General features: G+C 40.8%; 1 protein-coding gene across 7 annotated transcripts in view; it reads left to right on the forward strand.

Moving 5' to 3' along the window:
- REPS2 (RALBP1 associated Eps domain containing 2) overlaps nucleotides 1-17682 on the forward strand; it is a 257054-nt gene that overhangs the window by 143188 nt on the left and 96184 nt on the right. For 3 of the 7 annotated variants that reach the window (XM_055393986.1, XM_088834233.1, XM_055393987.1), the window contains exons 10-13: nucleotides 6600-6669; nucleotides 8444-8497; nucleotides 13434-13479; nucleotides 16648-16784. In XM_055393986.1, the coding sequence (XP_055249961.1) occupies nucleotides 6600-6669; nucleotides 8444-8497; nucleotides 13434-13479; nucleotides 16648-16784 (307 nt within the window). The remainder of the gene's footprint in view (nucleotides 1-6599; nucleotides 6670-8443; nucleotides 8498-13433; nucleotides 13480-16647; nucleotides 16785-17682) is intronic. The other 4 variants (XM_088834234.1, XM_088834236.1, XM_088834232.1 and 1 more) reach the window with 3 other exon arrangements.

A 17682-nucleotide genomic window follows, 5' to 3' on the forward strand; every position in this document is an offset into this window, starting at 1 on the left:
TAAAAAAAAAGTCTTAATTCATATTCTTTCTGGTTAAACACTTTGTTCCATCTTGCCGTGGTATCAGATAGTCTTCGCCTTTCCAACAGAGACAAATAATGCTGGGTTTTTTTTTTTTGAGAAATTAATTACTGATTCCTGTTGCTTTTTCCCATGTACTCACTTCAGTTAAATTCAGTCACTCAGTCGTGTCCGACTGTTTGCAACCCCATGGACTACAGCACGCCAGGCCTCTCTGTCCATCACCAACTCCCGGAGTTTACCCAAACTCATGTCTGTTGACTCAGTGATGCCATCCAACCATCTCATCGTCTGTCGTCCCCTTCTCCTCCTGCCCTCAATCTTTCCCAGCATCAGGGTCTTTTCAAATGAGTCAGCTCTTCTTATCAGGTGGCCAAAGTATTGGAGTCTCAGCTTCAACATCAATCCTTCCAATGAACACCCAGGACTGATCTCCTTTAGGATGGACTGGTTGGATCTCCTTGCAGTACAGGGGACTCTCAAGAGTCTTCTCCAACACCACAGTTCAAAAGCATCAGTTCTTTGGTGCTCAGCTTTCTTTATAGTCCAACTCTCACATCTATACATGACTACTGGTGTACTCACTTATCTGTCTAAAAAGAAAGGACCAAATATACAGATGGCTGTCAAATCTGGAAATGGAGATATTTTAAACATAGGAATGCATGCTTGAAGTTTAGTTTATTTTTGGCTGTGCTGCATGTCTTGTGGGATCTTAGTTCCCTGACTAGGGATTGAACCCAGGCCCCTGTCAGTGAAAGCTTGGAGTCATAACCACTGGAACACAAGGGAAGTCCTCATGCTTGGAGTTTAACTAGAACTTGGTACCAGCAGCGGGACCTAACAGAAGCAGAAGATGTTAAGAAGAGGTGGCAAGAATACACAGAAGAACTGTACAAAAAAGATCTTCACAACCAAGATAGTCACGATAACGTCATCACTGACCTAGAGCCTGACATCTTGGAATGTGAAGTCAAGTGGGCCTTAGAAAGCATCACTACGAACAAAGCTAGTGGTGGTGATGGAATTCCAGTTGAGCTATTTCAAATCTTGAAAGATGATGCTGTGAAAGTGCTGCACTCAATATGCCAGCAAATTCAGAAAACTCAGCAATGGCCACAGGACTGGAAAAGGTCAGTCTTCATTCCAATCCCAAAGAAAGGCAATGCCAAAGAATGCTCAAACTACCACACAATTGCACTCATCTCACACGCTAGTAAAGTCACGCTCAAAATTCTCCAAGCTAGGCTTCAGCAATATGTGAACCGTGAACTCCCAGATGTTCAAGCAGGCTTTAGAAAAGGCAGAGGCACCAGAGATCAAATTGCCAACATCCGCTGGATCATGGAGAAAGCAAGAGAGTTCCAGAAAAACATCTATTTCTGCTTCATTGACTATGCCAAGGCCTTTGACTGTGTGGATCACAATAAACTGTGGAAACTTCTGAAAGAGATGGGAATATCAGACCACCTGACCTGCCTCTTGAGAAACCTGTATGCAAGTCAGGAAGCAACAGTCAGAACTGGACATGGAACAACCGACTGGTTCCAAATAGGAAAAGGAGTGCATCAAGGCTGTATATTGTCACCCTGCTTATTTAACTTATATGCAGAGTCCATCATGAGGAACACTGGGCTGGAAGAAGCACAAGCTGGAATCAAGATTGCTGGGAGAAATATCAATAATCTCAGATATGCAGATGACACTACCCTTATGGCAGAAAGTGAAGAGGAACTCAAAAGCCTCTTGATGAAAGTGAAAGAGGAGAGTGAAAAGGTTGGCTTGAAGCTCAACATTCAGAAAACGAAGATCATGGCATCTGGTCCCATCACTTCATGGGAAATAGATGGGGAAACAGTGGAAACAGTGTCAGACTTTATTTTTTTGGGCTCCGAAATCACTGCAGATGCTGATTGCAGCCGTGAAATTAAAAGACACTTACTCCTTGGAAGGAAAGTTATGACCAACCTTGATAGTATATTAAAAAGCAGAGACATTACTTTGCCAGCCAAGGTCCGTCTAGTCAAGGCTATGGTTTTTCCCGTGGTCATGTATGGATGTGAGAGTTGGACTGTGAAGAAGGCTGATCGCCGAAGAATTGATGCTTTTGAACTGTGGTGCTGGAGAAGACTCTTGAGAGTCCCTTGTACCGCAAGGAGATCCAACCAGTCCATTCTAAGGGAGATCGATCCTGGGTGTTCATTGGAAGGACTGATGCTAAAGCTGAAACTGCAATACTTTGGCCACCTCATGCGACGAGTTGACTCACTGGAAAAGACTCTGATGCTGGGAAAGGTTGGGGGCGGGAGGAGAAGGGGACGACGGAGAATGAGATGGCTGGATGGCATCACCGACTCTGTGGACATGAGTTTGAGTGAACTCCGGGAGTTGGTGATGGACAGGGAGGCATGGCGTGCTGTGGTTCATGGGGTCGCGGAGAGTCAGACACGAATGAGCGACTGAACTGAACCAGCAGCCCTGTGAGGGATGACTCCATGCAGGTGTTTGTTGTGAATGGAGCTATAGCTGGTTCTGGTCTTGAGAAGTTTGCTCAGCAGTACATCTTTTTTAGAAGACAGCAGAGCTGTACCATGTACTTATTTCCATCAAGAATTAAAGATTACAATTTCAAGTATATGTGTCTTTAGCCATGCTTCTTAGGTTACTGAATTGCTTCCTTTTTAAACAGGCTTATTGAGATATAATTCACATACCACATTCAGCTAAGGTATACAATTCAATGGTTTTGAGTATATTGACAGTTGTGCAACTGTCACTATAGTTTAATTTTAGAACATCTTCATCACTCCAGAAAGAAAACCTGTACCCATTAGTAGTCATCTACTGTTCTCCTCTTGCCCCAGCCTCTAGTAATCACTAAGCTATTTTCTGTCTCTGGAAATTGCCTATTCTGGACATTTCATGTAAATAGAAACATATAACATGTGGTCTTTTGTGACAGGCTTCTTTCATTTAGTATAATGTTTGTTTTTTGATCTTCCAGTTTTATTGAGATATAGTTGATGTATTTGTTGTTGTTGTTGTTGTTCAGTTTCTAAGTCATGTCCAACTCTTTGTGACCCCATGGACTGCAGCATGCCAGGCTCTTCTGTCCTCCACTGTCTCCCAGAGTTTGCGCAGATTCACGTCCATTGAGTCGGTGATGCTATCTAACTATCTCATCCTCTGTCATCCCCTTCTCCTCCCGCCTTCAATCTTTCCCAGCATCAGGGTCTTTTCAAATGAGTCAGCTCTTTGCATCAGGTAGCCAAAGTATTGGAGCTTCAGCATCAGTCCTTCCAATGAATATTCAGGGTTGATTTCCTTTAGGAGTGACTGGTTGGGTATCCTTGCTGTCCAAGGGACTCTCAAGTGTCTTCTCCAGCACCACAATTTGAAAGCATCAATTCTTTAGTGCTCAGCCATTTTTATGGTCCAACTCTCATATCCATCCATGGCTACTGGAAAAAGCATAGCTTTGACTATTTGGACCTTTGTCAGCAAAGTGATGTCTCTGGTTTTTAATATGCTCTCTAGGTTTCTCATGGCTTCCCTTCCAAGGAACACACATCTTTGAATTTCATTGCTGTAGTCCCCATCTGCAGTGATTTTGGAGCCCAAGAAAATAAAATCTGTCACTGCTTCCATAGTTGATGTATACAACTGGATAAGTTTAAGGTGTATAGCCAAATGATTTGACTTATGCACATTTTGAAATGATTACCACGTAACTTTAGTGAACATCCATCATCTCACATAGAGACACCATTAAAGAATTAGGAAAAAATATTTTTTTTCTTGTGATGAGATCATTTTGTATAATATTTTAAAGTTCATTCACAGTGTAGCATGTATCAGTGCTTTATTCCTTTTCATTGCTGAATAACATTCCATTGTATGGATAGAACACATTTTGTTTATCCATTTTTCAGCTGATAGAAATTTGGGTTGCTTCCACTTTTGGCTGTTAGAAAAAATGCTGCTATGAATATCCATGTACAAGTTTTTGTATGTACACATGTGTTCACTTTTCTTGGGTATAAACTGAGGAGTGAATTGATTGGATCACATTATACCTTGTGTTATACTTTTTGAGGAACTAGCAAACTACTTTCCAAAGCAACTATACCATTTTACATTCCTCTACCAGCAATGTATGAGGGGTCCAATTTCCCCATATCCTTGTTAACTTTGGTTACTATCTCTCTTTGATTTTAGCCATCCTAGTAGGAGTAAAATAGTATCTCACTGTGGTTTTTATTTGAATTTCCTAATGGCTATTGATATTAAGCATCTTTTTGTGTGTTTATTAGCTATTTGTGTGTCTTCTTTGGCGAAATATCTATTCCTATCTCTTGTCCATTTATAAAATGGGTTATTTATTATTGAGTTTTAAGTGTTCTTTCTATATTCTGGATGTAAGTTTCTTATTAGATACATAATTTGTAAGTATTTTCCTTTGTTTTTCTCCTCTTTCTTGATAGTATCCTTTGTAGCACAAATGTTTTTTATTTTGATGAAGTAGAATTTATCTAATTTTTTTCTTATTTTACTTGTGCTTTTGATATCATGTCTAAGAAACCATTGCCTAATACAAAATCATGAAGATTTATTCCTATCTTTTCTTCTAAGGGTTTTATAGTTTTAGGTCTTACCTTTAGGTTTGTGATCCATTTTAAGTTAATTTTTATATAGATTGTGAAGAAGAGGTTCAACTTCATTCTTTTGTATATGGATATCAAGTTGTCTCCGCATCATTTATTGAATAGACAATTTCCCCCCTACTCAGTTGTTTTGCACCCTTGTTGAAAATCAATTGACCACAAATGTAAGTGTGTATTTATGGGTTCTCAATTCAGTTCCATTGATCTATATGTCTATCATTATGTGAGTACTATACTGTCTTGAGGAGAAGGCAATGGCACCCCACTCCAGTACTCTTGCCTGGAAAATCCCATGGATGGAGGAGCCTGGTAGGCTGCAATCCACTGGGTCGCTAAGAGTCGGACACGACTGAGCGACTTCACTTTCACTTTTCACTTTCATGCATTGGAGGAGGAAATGGCAACCCACTCCAGTGTTCTTGCCTGGAGAATCCCAGGGACGGGGGAGCCTGGTGGGCTTCTATGGGGTTGCACAGAGTCGGACACAACTGAAGCGACTTAGCAGCAATAGCATACTGTCTTGAGACCTGTGAGTTTTTGCTAAGTTGTTCTTTTTCAAGAATACTTTTGCTATTTTGGGTCCCTTCTTGCATTTTTATATGAAATTTAAGGCCAACTGGTCAAATTCTGCAAAAAAAAAAAAAACGATTGCTTCAATTTTGTAGATGAGTTTAGTATTAAGTCTTTTGACCCGTGAACACAGAACGTCTTTCCATTTATTTAGATTTTTAAAATTTCTTTAAGTGGTATTCTTTTGGATTTCTTTTTATCTGTTTTTTTTCTACTTCTAAATTATTTTATTTTGTTAAGGATCTGGTTTATAATCCAGTTGGGACAAGAAAATAAAAGAAGGGCATGGTTGAGATACATTTGGTTGAGATACATTCTGTGTTCTAAATTAGGTCTGGAGGCTTCATTGTGATGCCAAGAATGACTTGTCTGAGCATTCTTAAACCCTAGATCAGATTACCACCAGGCAGTATTGTAACTCTGTTCTTTGAAACAGTTTGAAAACAGAAGTATTGCTTATCTCTCTTGGGCTGTTCTGATTCTGAGAGGTAAACCAATTAACCTTTGGGAGCACCAGATAACTCCAGGAATTTACCCTACTTTAAGTTTTAAAATTTATCTTTATTTGAGTCTTTGAATATATTTAAGATAAAAAGAATACCAAAAGGCTTATAGTGACAAGTCTTCCTCCTATCCCTATCCCCATCTACCCAATCACCCTTCAGTTTTTATATATCTTTCTAGAATTTGTTTCTATATATACCAAATATGAATATATTATCCTTTAGTCTTATCCATGCTAATTGAGAGTTTATAAGAAATTATAATAAGTAGGTTTTACACAGAAGTTTAAACTGATCAGCACATGATCAATTTGGGTATTGATCTTAGTATAAGTGAAAACGTCTCCCTTAAATGAGTTAGCAGAAAGTTTTCTTCTGCACACCAATAAAATTCTCTTATTTCATGACAGGGAGGCTATTAGAATCAGGGTTGAGCGCCCTCTGCATAAGAGATTCTGGCAAATACCCACATGATGGGACTACTGTCAGAACCTCTTGCTGCTTGTGAGAAAATAGCTAGAACATAGGTTTGTTCTTGGCTGAAGTCATGGGCTCTACAACTCTGGCTGAATCCCACACCAGATTCAGATACAATGTATGTTCTATACATAGACCTCAGCCTAAATCATTATGTTTTTCCTCTGTATATATAAAATTTTTCAATGCAAATTAACTTATACCTCACTAGAAACCGAAAAAAAAAAACAATATTAAATGTCAAGGTTTATGGAAGACAGAAATATGGGCAAAATATACAGGCTTTAAAAACATTTTCATCATATATGAACATCACTTCATTTTCATTCCAACCCATATTATTAATTTACTTTTCTTTTCCAAGAAGCTGTCTATTAAAGACATGGCCGACTTTCCTGTCCCTACCCTAGATGTGACTGGTGATGACAAACAAGGTATGAAAAGAATGAGTTTTCTCCCTTTAGGAACATTTTCTATGTATTTTTTTATCTACTTCTCTTGGAATGGCTGGTTTCTAGAGTGTATGAGGACTGTTTTCAGTATATGAACACATTTGGATGGATTAAGTTGTTCAGTTGTTGTCACTGAACTATAGTTCATAAAGCAGTAATGAGCTTGAGTGTCCAAAGCCCTTCAGTTACGACCCTGTACTCACAGCTGATCCTCAGGCTACTCTGACACCTTATATTGGAGTCTGGCTGTACTAATTAGGAAATGACTGGAAGCTGAATGGTTTGAGAACATAACATCTTGTGTTGGCAGGTGTGATCCCAGAATATTAATATAAATGTGCATTTGCCCACAGATCTAACCGTTGATGAAGTTACCTTCTGGAGAGAGAGTTTCTGTTCCTGGGCTTTTATTCTCTGTGACTTTGTGGGTGTTGGGCTGTGACGTGGAGCCCAGCAACAATTTCCTTATCTTACTGGGTGGTTGAGAGCATTGCAGCACAGTGTTGCTTGTTATAGCTAGCATCAAGCACAGTGATGACTTGGCTTAGCACTGTCTAGAAGAGAAGGAAGAACACCCTACTTCCTCCTATGCTTCTATTATAATGCTTTATAATCAATTGAGTCCTTCCTCATGCACTGCATTATTCAGTCCTCACAAAATTGAATGGAGGCTGGTATATTTTATCGCCTAAAATAAATAGATGAGTAAACTCAAGTTCAGGCAGTATGAATCATTTACTCAGTAAGAAGAAGAGCAGCAGTAAGAACCAACATTTTCTAATTCCCAAGCCAGTATCCCTTCTGTTGGACTCTAGCCCACCAGGCTCCTCTGTCCATGGGATTTCCTAGGCAAGAATACTGGAATGAGTTGCCATTTCCTTCTCCAGGGGATCTTCCCAACCCAGGGATCAAATCCAGGTCTCCTGCATTGTAGGTGGATTCTTCACTGACTGAGACAATAGGGAAACAATTACAATAATTGCATGCTGTCTATTTCAGTGTTTGATCAGGAGGGGCAGGCAGACCTGGATATTGTCTGTAGCAGCAAGTACTTTGATAACTCTCTTTACTAGTGGATCTTAGCCTTAAATGCCCATTGGAATAACTTGGCGAGCTCTAAAAATCCTGAAGCCTGGCTCTCACTCCCAGAGAGATCCTGATGTCTTTGCTTGGGAAAAAATGGGGAATTTTGATATTTCCTGGTAATACTCTCCTAAGCCACTGGTGGCACCCTCTCTGGAACATTGAAAATATGTCTTTATTCTCTGTAGGAGTAGAGCCCATTATCATACCCTAGGAGGCTTTTATTGTTTTAGTAAGTGCTATCGCAACTTATCAGAGAAGGCAATGGCACCCCACTCCAGTACTCTTGCCTGGAAAATCCCAATGGATGGAAGAGCCTGGAAGGATGCAGTCCATTGGGTTGCTGAGGGTCGGACACGACTGACCGACTTCACTTTCCCTTTTTACTTTCATGCATTGGAGAAGGGAATGGCAGCCCACTCCAGTGTTCTTGCCTGGAGAATCCCAGGACAGGGAAGCCTGGTGGGCTGCCGTCTGTGGGGTCACACAGAGTCGGACATGACTGAAGTAACTTAGCAGCAGCAGCAGCATAGCAACATATAGGTATATAGAACACTATTTTCATAAGTGATAACTTGGAATTCTTTGTTTTAATTTAACGTGCTTTAGATATAATTTTTTTTCTTTTCTCTTCTTTTCTCTCTCTTGTTCTTTAAAAACAAAACACTACTAGCTTTGAAGAGTGCTACTGATGAAGCCTTACCAAAGGACATGTCTGAGGATTCAGGTAGGAGAAAACCAATTTAATATATTTTAAATGTAATTATTTCTTAAAAAAAACACCCCTGTAGTTTCAGTGAGAAGACTGGCACATTTGTGATTTTATATATATACACATATATATATGTGTGTGTATATATATTTCTTTCCAAATATTTGTTGTGCGTTTTATTCTAAGGAAACCTTTTGGTTTCTTTTTTTACTCCTTCACTCTTCTCAAGTATGAGAAGAGGGTGATTTCTTTGTAAGTTCTAAGTATAGTTTTCACTGAAAGGATCTCTCAGTTTGAATTGAGGGTCTCATTGTCACTAAGTTAAAAGTTGAGAAGGCTTTAATTTGGGAAGATTTCAATAAGCCATTGTGGTTTCTCTGTAGAGTAAGGAGCTGATGGAGTGGATCAACAGGAGACTCATAGGTGAAACTTTCCATTTCCAAAATAAAAATCTCAAATATTTTCATTATACTTCACCACCAGGAAAGCAGGTAAATGTGCTTATACACAGAGTAGATTCCATGGAGAAAAATATAAGTTGTGTTTGCTCAGGTTTTTGGAGAGTCAGGACTGTGTCTGTGTACCATGGAGATGACTGGGCCTATGTCCTCAGCTTTCTCAATGGAGCTGTCATTGAACCAAGATGAACCTAGTTTAGAACATACTGGCTAGGGATGTTTGTAGCTCTGGTTATAGGGACATGAAAGAAGTTGCTCCTTTCTTGTCTATTGTTTTCTCTTTTAATATTTAATAATCAAATCATGTTTGTTTCAGTTAGCTAGCTATCATCCAGGCTTTGTTAAAGTTAGAACAAAGGAATCAATATTTATCGAGGCTTAGTAGTGTATTTCCCAAACACCAAGTTCATTTAAGGTTTAAAAGAGAGAGGGATAGAAATAGAGAAAGGAATGGGGAGCAAGGGAGAGAGGAAGAGGGAGATGGAGGAAGAGAGAATAAATATGAAGGAGAATATATGATTGATTACAGTGATGGGGCCTAAGAATCTGCTTTTCAGACAAACCTCGCCCCAGGGGATTCTAATGTTCAGCCTATTTGGGGAACCACTACCTCTCAAAAGCAATGTTAAGAAATAGGAAATTAAGATTGTAAATTAACTGTGACTCCAAAAATGGTAGGAATTTTCAAGCTGTGTTTTGGTTTTTGGAACTGATTCAAGTTCCTTCATCATGAGGGAAATGCTCTATTTGTGTAGGACAATCACCTGACATAGGTTCCTTCCAACTCTTTAATTTTTGGAAATGAAGTGGATACATCCCAGTTTTTGTAAATTTCGTGTTATGGTATTAATAAAAGCTATTTAAATTCGGAGAGTTAAATTGTGCTTCTCCAACAACCTTTTTGGCTTATAACTCTTCCTGTTTATTTCCATGAGCATTCCGTGTTCTCTGGGGCAGGAGTTTTAGATGTCATTTTCAACATTTCTTCATCGAATGACATCCATCACCAGTCAGAGCCTATCAGGGTATATGTACCACAGTATGTAAAGTATATCTGAATTTGTTTCACATTCTGCCTGGGAGCATGCTGTGTGGTTTCTGATTTGTTCTTTGCTGCCCTTTCTGAAGTGGATATGAGGGAATACCTCATCTGAAAGCTTACTTAATACCGGGGAACGTTTGGATTCTTAGTGAAAGACAGGAGTTTCAAGGTGGTGGTTTCTAATTCTGGAGGCTTTCCATACCATGTTAGCAGTTCACCTTGGTTGAGTTGCTGTCTTCTGGAGAGTTAAACTTTAGGCTTGCCTTCCTGTCCTGTTTCTGTTTCCTGGTAAGGTGACGTGCCTGGAGTGTTCTAGGAAATTCTCATTCTTCTCTCTGCCCAGCTCAGTGAGAAGCTATGATTTGCCCATGGTCTACTGCTTGGATTCTGACACAACCTGCCCTCACCATTTTTGCAGGTGTTCACAGGCTCCAAATGCTGAGTCCGACTTTCAGGGGCTTGGAAGCTGATGGAAGACTTAACTAGAATCGTGTTCTCCAGCTTTTTCTGATCTGGAACCTGTTGGGACTCCCCAGCCCTGCCTGGGATCTCATTTCCCACTTCTGCCCTTCCTTCCGCAGAGGGTGGTGATAACCATGATAAAAGTAATGGCAGTGAAGAGAATGTTGTGGCATATAGATGGGATGGTATTGTATCATCAGGGAGTGGGGTATTCCTTGGTACATAATTTTTCTCATAGGCTCTTACCCTTTTAATTGCTGAGTGTGTGTATAGTAGTAGAATCTGATGGATTTCTTAGCTAATGTGACATTCCAGCCTAATTCACCAGGCCACTATGCACCATGGCCATCTTTTCTATGTGTCTCCACATCATGCCAAGGATGTTGGACCTGCTTGTCCTCATACTGTAGCCTTCAGCCTGCTGTTGGTATGTCTCGCAGTTGCCACCGTGATGGTCTTAAGCAGCAGAGCACTTATCTCCTTCCATTTCCTGCACCCACCTGTACCTCCTTTGCTGTCTTAGAAGAAACTAAATTTTGAAACCAAATTTCTAAGCTTAAAAAATTAAGGACATATACAAGAGTAATATTTTGCAATTCTAGAACACATTTAGTTTTTAAAGTGCTTTCACCTTCTTATCTCTCTGTGTTAGAAAGGAAACTCTTTTTTATTCTCTTCATTCTGTAGGTGAGGAGACTTGAGGTTCAGAGAAATCACAGCTAGTGAATGTCGCAGCTAGGAGGAGTTGACCTAGACTCTAACCCTCAGCCACCCCCCTCACCCCATCTGTCTGCCTATCACCAGCAGGATTTCTGTTCCTTCCACACCCATCCACACCCCAGTATAAAGACAGATAGTGGCAGTGGACAAAGGAATTAACAAGATACCCTGGTCTGGTCTGGGTAATAGTCTTTTAACATGACCTAGACTTTTCTGCGGAGAAGGCAATGGCAAGCCACTCCAGTACTATTGCCTAGAAAATCCCATGGATGGAGGAGCCTGGTTGGCTGTAGTCTGTGGGGTCGCTAAGGGTCAGACACGACTGAGCGACTTCACTTTCACTTTTCACTTTCACACATTGGAGAAGGAAATGGCAACCCACTCCAGTGTTCTTGCCTGGAGAATCCCAGGGATGGGGGAGCCTGGTGGGCTTCTGTCTATGGGGTTGCACAGAGTCGGACACGACTGAAGTGACTTAGCAGTAGCAGCAGCAGACTTTTCTGACGGAGAGACAATGGCACCCCACTCCAGTACTCTTGCCTGAAAAATCCCATGGACGGAGGAGCCTGGTGAGCTGCAGTCCATGGGGTTGCTAAGAGTCAGATATGACTGAGCGACTTCACTTTCACTTTTCACTTTCATGAGTTGGAGAAGGAAATAGCAACCCACTCCAGTGTTCTTACCTAGAGAATCCCAGGGACGGGGCAGCCTGATGGCCTGCCATCTGTGGGGTTGCACAGAGTTGGACACGACTGAAGTGACTTAGCAGTAGTAGCAGCAACAGACTTCTCTGACTCACACATTTCTGGGAAGCAGTGGGGCCTGAGAGAAGCGATCAGAGCCAGCCATGGTGAATGGGGTCCCACTGTCTGCCCAGCTCCTGGACAGCTTGCTGGGCTGGAGGAGAGTTTCTTTTGGGCCACTATTCTTTGCCACCCAGGGGCCTGGAGGAGGGGGGGTGGTTGTCTGTCCTCAGGCAGGTGCCACTGTGGGTGCATGAGACCCAGCAAGGCAGGTTCACACTGCTCAGCCTTCCACACTTGTTGGGGCTCTGGCAGCCTTCCGGTGGTTTATAGTCAAAAGGTGGCTATATCCTCACTTCAAGAAGCCAGGGTGCTTTGGTTGGGAGAAATGCATGTCTTCTGCAGCTGACCATACTGAAGGGAATGTGTGTTCCTAGTTTACTTTGTACCTTGGTAGCATCTCAGTTCCCCATTTCTGCCCTGCTTATCTAACCTAAGGAGTTTAAAGGCTCCCTGGTAGCTCACTGGTAAAGAATCTGCCTGCAGTGCAATTGACATGGGTTCAATATCTGGATTGGGAAGATCTCCTGGAGAAGGAAATGGCTACCCACTCCAGTATTCTTGCCTGGAGAATCCCAAGACAGAGGAGCCTGGTGGGTGGGCTATGGTCCATGGGGTCAGACATGACTGAGCGACTAACACTTTCACTTAATGATCGTCAGAAATCCAGCATGCTTCCCACCAAGGAAGGTTTTTATCTTTGGAGTAATGTAAAAGAAGATGACATCATGCAATGAAACATTTTCTTTCTCATTATTCCCAACAGCTTACGGTGGGAAAGTAGGCTTCATGTGTGTTGGTAGTGAGCAAGCTAGTTTATGATTTAAATTGGTGAAGGAAAAGTCTGGTTGACAAAATATATCTCATAATACTCTCTGTATAATTTGGGACACAAGAATATTTTCTTATGGGAAAAACTGCATAGTTCATTTCAGCTTAATTGTGGGAGCTTTGATTTCTTGTGGTCATGCTGTCCTGGTGGTGTATTTTAAGAAAACCTTAAAAATATGTAGCCTGATAGATTTCTTCCTAGCCTTCAGGGAAGACTGGTTCAAAATCTGTTATTATTTAATACTTGACTATCATGATAGACCAAGAAACCCTCAAGTCTGAACCCATTATTGTATAAATAGATAACCTCTTGAGGGATTTGTCTTTTTTGGGGGGGGGATTTGTCTTTTTAGACTGGAATTTCTTCATTAGCCAGCTTTGATTTAAGATGGCTTTGTGGCTAGTGCTGTGATGAAAGGGAAAATATGTTGCTTTTTCTTTGCTGTTAATTGTGCCTTTAGCTTTAGAAATAAAATTATGGAGTCACAAAAATGTGGAAGAGGTCAAGTTTTCCATGGGATGTCTGTGCCTCACGTTTACTGTTGATGTGTTCTGTACTAGCCCAGGTGCTGCTAAAAAACCTGTTTAACTGCAGACATGAAACCCAAGCAAACAGCAAATAATCTTTGTTTCAGCCACTCCTAAGGATTCCAACAGTCTCAAAGCAAGACCAAGATCCAGGTAGTGTTTGTTTAAATTTCTGCTTTAATGCCCTTTGTGCCCTCTTCCTGACTAGAAGTAAATCTCCCAACCAAAAACCTAACCCACGATCCCCCTTTCCCTTCAGTTGGACACTTAGGCTGTAGGTGAGTTCACTTGTCTCTCGGGGCCTGACTGGAGCCTGCAATGCTGCTGGGGAGGCTCTTAGTTTCTGCGTTTACTGGTGCTGGAAGAGGGGCTTCAGCTCTTTGGCAAGCTGTCACGAAGAAGGGGGCTGTGTGACATGACCCAGTTGCTGCAGGATGATACCGAATAGTGGGAAAGTACCTTTGGAAAGAGGGAAATATGGTTAAAAGGTAACTAACACTGAAATTTCCTGTCATGACAAGGTGAACACCAAAAAATAAGAAGTCTGGGTATAAAATCTAGAGTAGGGAATGAAAATGCTCTGGCGATTTCAGTGAGGCTCAAAACTGTAGGTAAGCAGCGTTTATGGACTGTTTCATCCTGTTAGAGTCTCTTCTCAGCTTCATAATCGCTGAGTCAGGAGAGGCTAGGAGCAAAGGGAGAGCCATCAGATAGTAGATAGGAGGAGTGAGGAGGAATACAGAGATGCTGATAGAATTCCTAGAACCTTAAGGAGGGGACATGGTGTTGAGATTATTGTTTACCAGTAGACTGCAGTGGGAGATGGGATGCTGCTTGTATGTTTTCCAAGTTTTGCTTTGGCTCTCAATGACTTTTTCCCCTCCTTTGGCTACTAGATGTGTTCCTGAGAAGGTGAATTTAAATATGATCATATTTTATATGCTTGAAATATTGCCATTTAAGGAACTCTGGTCTCCTTGTAAGTCAAAGAATTACACCTTAGTTTATCTTTTATATCTGGATTTTCCAAGTTAGAGTTTTATTTCTTTGTTTATAGAAGGTCCAGTTACCTATGTTCATATTTGTTAAAGCAAATATGTACAAGTAATAGATACATTTAACAAATATGAACGAACGTTCATATTTGTTAAAACAACAGGTGCAGTAATTTTTGGTAGAAAAAAAGGTATAGTCCCTATTTCTCTCTATGGCCACCACATTTACTCATCCTGTTTTTAAAGGATGAATGGATCTTTTACAGATTACTCTGTACTGGCTCTAGGATGTAGGAGTAGTAACATTTGTCTGCCTTCATAGTAGACAAATACTTCTCTGAATGTCAGAAATCAACCCTCATAGTTTTTTTTATTCTGCCAGCTTCCTGTCTCTCAAAGCAAGTAAAATGACAAAATCTCAATCACACATTCTATTATTAATATTTCTGCATAAATTTTATATATGATTCTTTTAGGGATTGTCCTTTTGGTTTAATTTGGATGTTGTTATTTTCACTACACCCAATTGGGTCTTTACTGAGACTGTGAGAATCAAATTATTTGAATCCTCCTGTTTAGAATAACAAAACTTTTTAGAAATGTAAGGGGAAGGGAAATCACCCTTCTGATATTACTACATTCATTATTTTGTTGAGTCCCTGCACATTTATATTTTAATTGGCTGCATGATAGTTTTATAGCTTCACTTATTGAATATTCATTTACCTTTCTATATAAAAATATAAATACATAGGTTATATATGGAAGTAAAATGAAATAAGATATGTAGTATGAGATTGTGTGCTCAAGTATGTGTATATGTGCGTATATATACCTGCACACGATTTATACATACCACATTATATTTTCTTTCTTGAGTGAAAAATGTCACTAGAGTTATATCTGGCATAGAAAGTTCTTTCTAGCTAGGGTCCCTAATTTCCTTTTTTAATCAGGAGTTCCCATTTGAAAACTTTGTTGCCCTTTTCTGTGGATTCTTTTATTTTGGTTGAAAGGATCAGAGCACTCTTCCTGTTCTTGCTTGCCTTTGCCTTGCGTGTCTTGCAAGTTTTGTTACAAGGATCACTGCAAGAGCATACACATGTCATGATGGTGGCTTTATTAATGATTGCAACCTTGCATGATGAGCAAAACTCTGGACTACCACATAGAAACCTTGAGGAAATTCAGGAAAATAAGAACTTGCTATGTCAAAACTAGCTTTACCAAGAACTGAAGTTGCTTAAAAGTAATGAATAGATTCTAATTTCCTGAGTGCTACTGTAATAGCTAAATATCAAGGCAATTTTCTGAGGCTAATTTGTCTCTAGGACACATCTCTGACTCAAAGGTCATTTTCTTCTTTGGCATGAAGTTAGCTCAGAAGCTGAAGAGAACAGACATAAAATGTATATATGCACTTCTTAGAAAACCATATTGGGAACTCATCAACATAGTCTTCAGCAATAGACTAATGTACTTAGTTGAATTAATTTAGAAAATAAAAAGGACTCTAATAAATAGTATACCTGCTCCTGTCCAAAGGTTTATTCCTTGGCTCATAGATAGTGTCAAAGCATTTTAAAAATGTAATTTAGAAACTGAGATTGAAGTTTGAATGAAATGTATGTAAGTTGCTAACTTACCCAGTTCCTTTTTCATTAAATGCCATTAATTGGAATTATAACCTCAGAAATTGCCTAGTTAGCTCCTGCCTTGTTACAGATTGAGTGAGAGAGAAGGTGAAGAGGATGCTTTTGCTTTGAAATTTTCCCCAAACCTGTGTTTCTCATGATAGGACACCCAAGGCCCCTCAATCTGATTGATGTATGTTTTCCTTTTCTGAATTTCATTTGTGGCATATTCCGTTGAATATTTGATTCTTCTTCTCAGCTTATCTGTCCCAGTTCCATATGTGCCTGTTATCACACTTACATGTAAACAGGAGTCAAGTTCTGTGGTCAGTTAATACCATGAAGCCCTTCTATTAAAATTTGGATGTACCTAACCAGATGCATTGACATGTTATTGTTATTAACAATTCCAATCAAAATGGATTTGAATTTACAGAAAGTGTTTCCTCTTGGGTAAGTTTAGGTCTAAGGTGTAATAAAAGAAAAGAGGTTAAAGAAGGTTGTGACTCGGGCGGGGGTTGGGTGCTTGTTGCAGCTGGTGTGGCATTGAGTGAGCAGCAGGGACATGGCCTCTCTGGGAGCTCCACAGGCCTTGGCAGTCACTTAGACTTTTGTGGGTATTTTCCGTTTCAGCCCAACTTCAGGTTGAAGCTTTGCTGTCTCCCTTCTGACATTCCCTTATTTTGCTGCAGATCTTACTCTAGCACCTCCATAGAAGAGGCCATGAAAAGGGGCGAGGACCCTCCCACCCCACCACCGCGGCCACAGAAAACCCATTCCAGAGCCTCCTCCTTGGATCTGAATAAAGTCTTCCAGCCCAGTGTGCCAGGTGAAGTGCCCTTCTGAATGCCAGCCCTTCCCTTTCCTGTTGGAGTCAGTGGATGGGTGTTGCCACAGAGGTCTCTATGGGTCCAGAGAATGAGCAGACCAGGCCCAGCTGGCCTTCACGTGGCTGGGGTGTCCTTAGGTAGGAAGGCCCTTCTAGACACACAGATACTGTGTGTCTGGAGCCTTGCTCACATTCATGATGGACGAAGAATTACAGAATTCTGTACCCAGAGGATGAAAATACTTCATCCCCAGACAGCCCACTGAATGTTTGGCCAGGGTCTTGTTCTTTGCATCATGGTAATTTGTGTCCAGGATTGCCATCTGTTGTTTCCTCAGATGCTTATGCTGTTCTGTGAAAGGTCTAGGTGATTATTGCCTGGCCAGAATTTCCTCATTTTATCCTTTTGGTGAAGATCCTGTGTCCTCCAAGTGTTAATGCTAAGGGGGGCTCTGCTTTCTAAGTGACCGATGGTTAGGTGTTTGGTGTAGGGGTCTAAGGCAAAGGCTCCTTCAGGTGGGCTGCTCTGGAGCTTCTGGGGGTGGGACTTGCTCAAGTCAGCTGCTGTACAGCTGGGACAAGGGAGTTGGGGTCGTGTTCGCTCCCCTGGCACCCTATGAAAAGGGGCTGTCCTCCTGGGGAGACTGTGGAAGTGCAAACGGGGGCCATACCTTCAAGGGAGCGAAGGTGCTAGCAGACAGCGCTATCCAGAGTGTTATTTTGGGAGCTACAAGGGCCTTTCCATTGACTACTGCAGGCAAGCTATAAATGCAATAATTTCCTGGAACTTTTTTCTATATCTGTGTGCATTTTAAATCAACCTCAGATGCTAGTGATTTGCAGGTGGTTATCCATTCGACTAAAGCAAGAAAAGACTCTCCTTGGCTCATACATTAGC

The sequence above is a fragment of the Moschus berezovskii genome, chromosome X, assembly GCF_049115385.1.
Source record: "Moschus berezovskii isolate FMDL1 chromosome X, NW_MosBer_1.0, whole genome shotgun sequence".
Lineage (NCBI taxonomy): Eukaryota > Metazoa > Chordata > Mammalia > Artiodactyla > Moschidae > Moschus > Moschus berezovskii.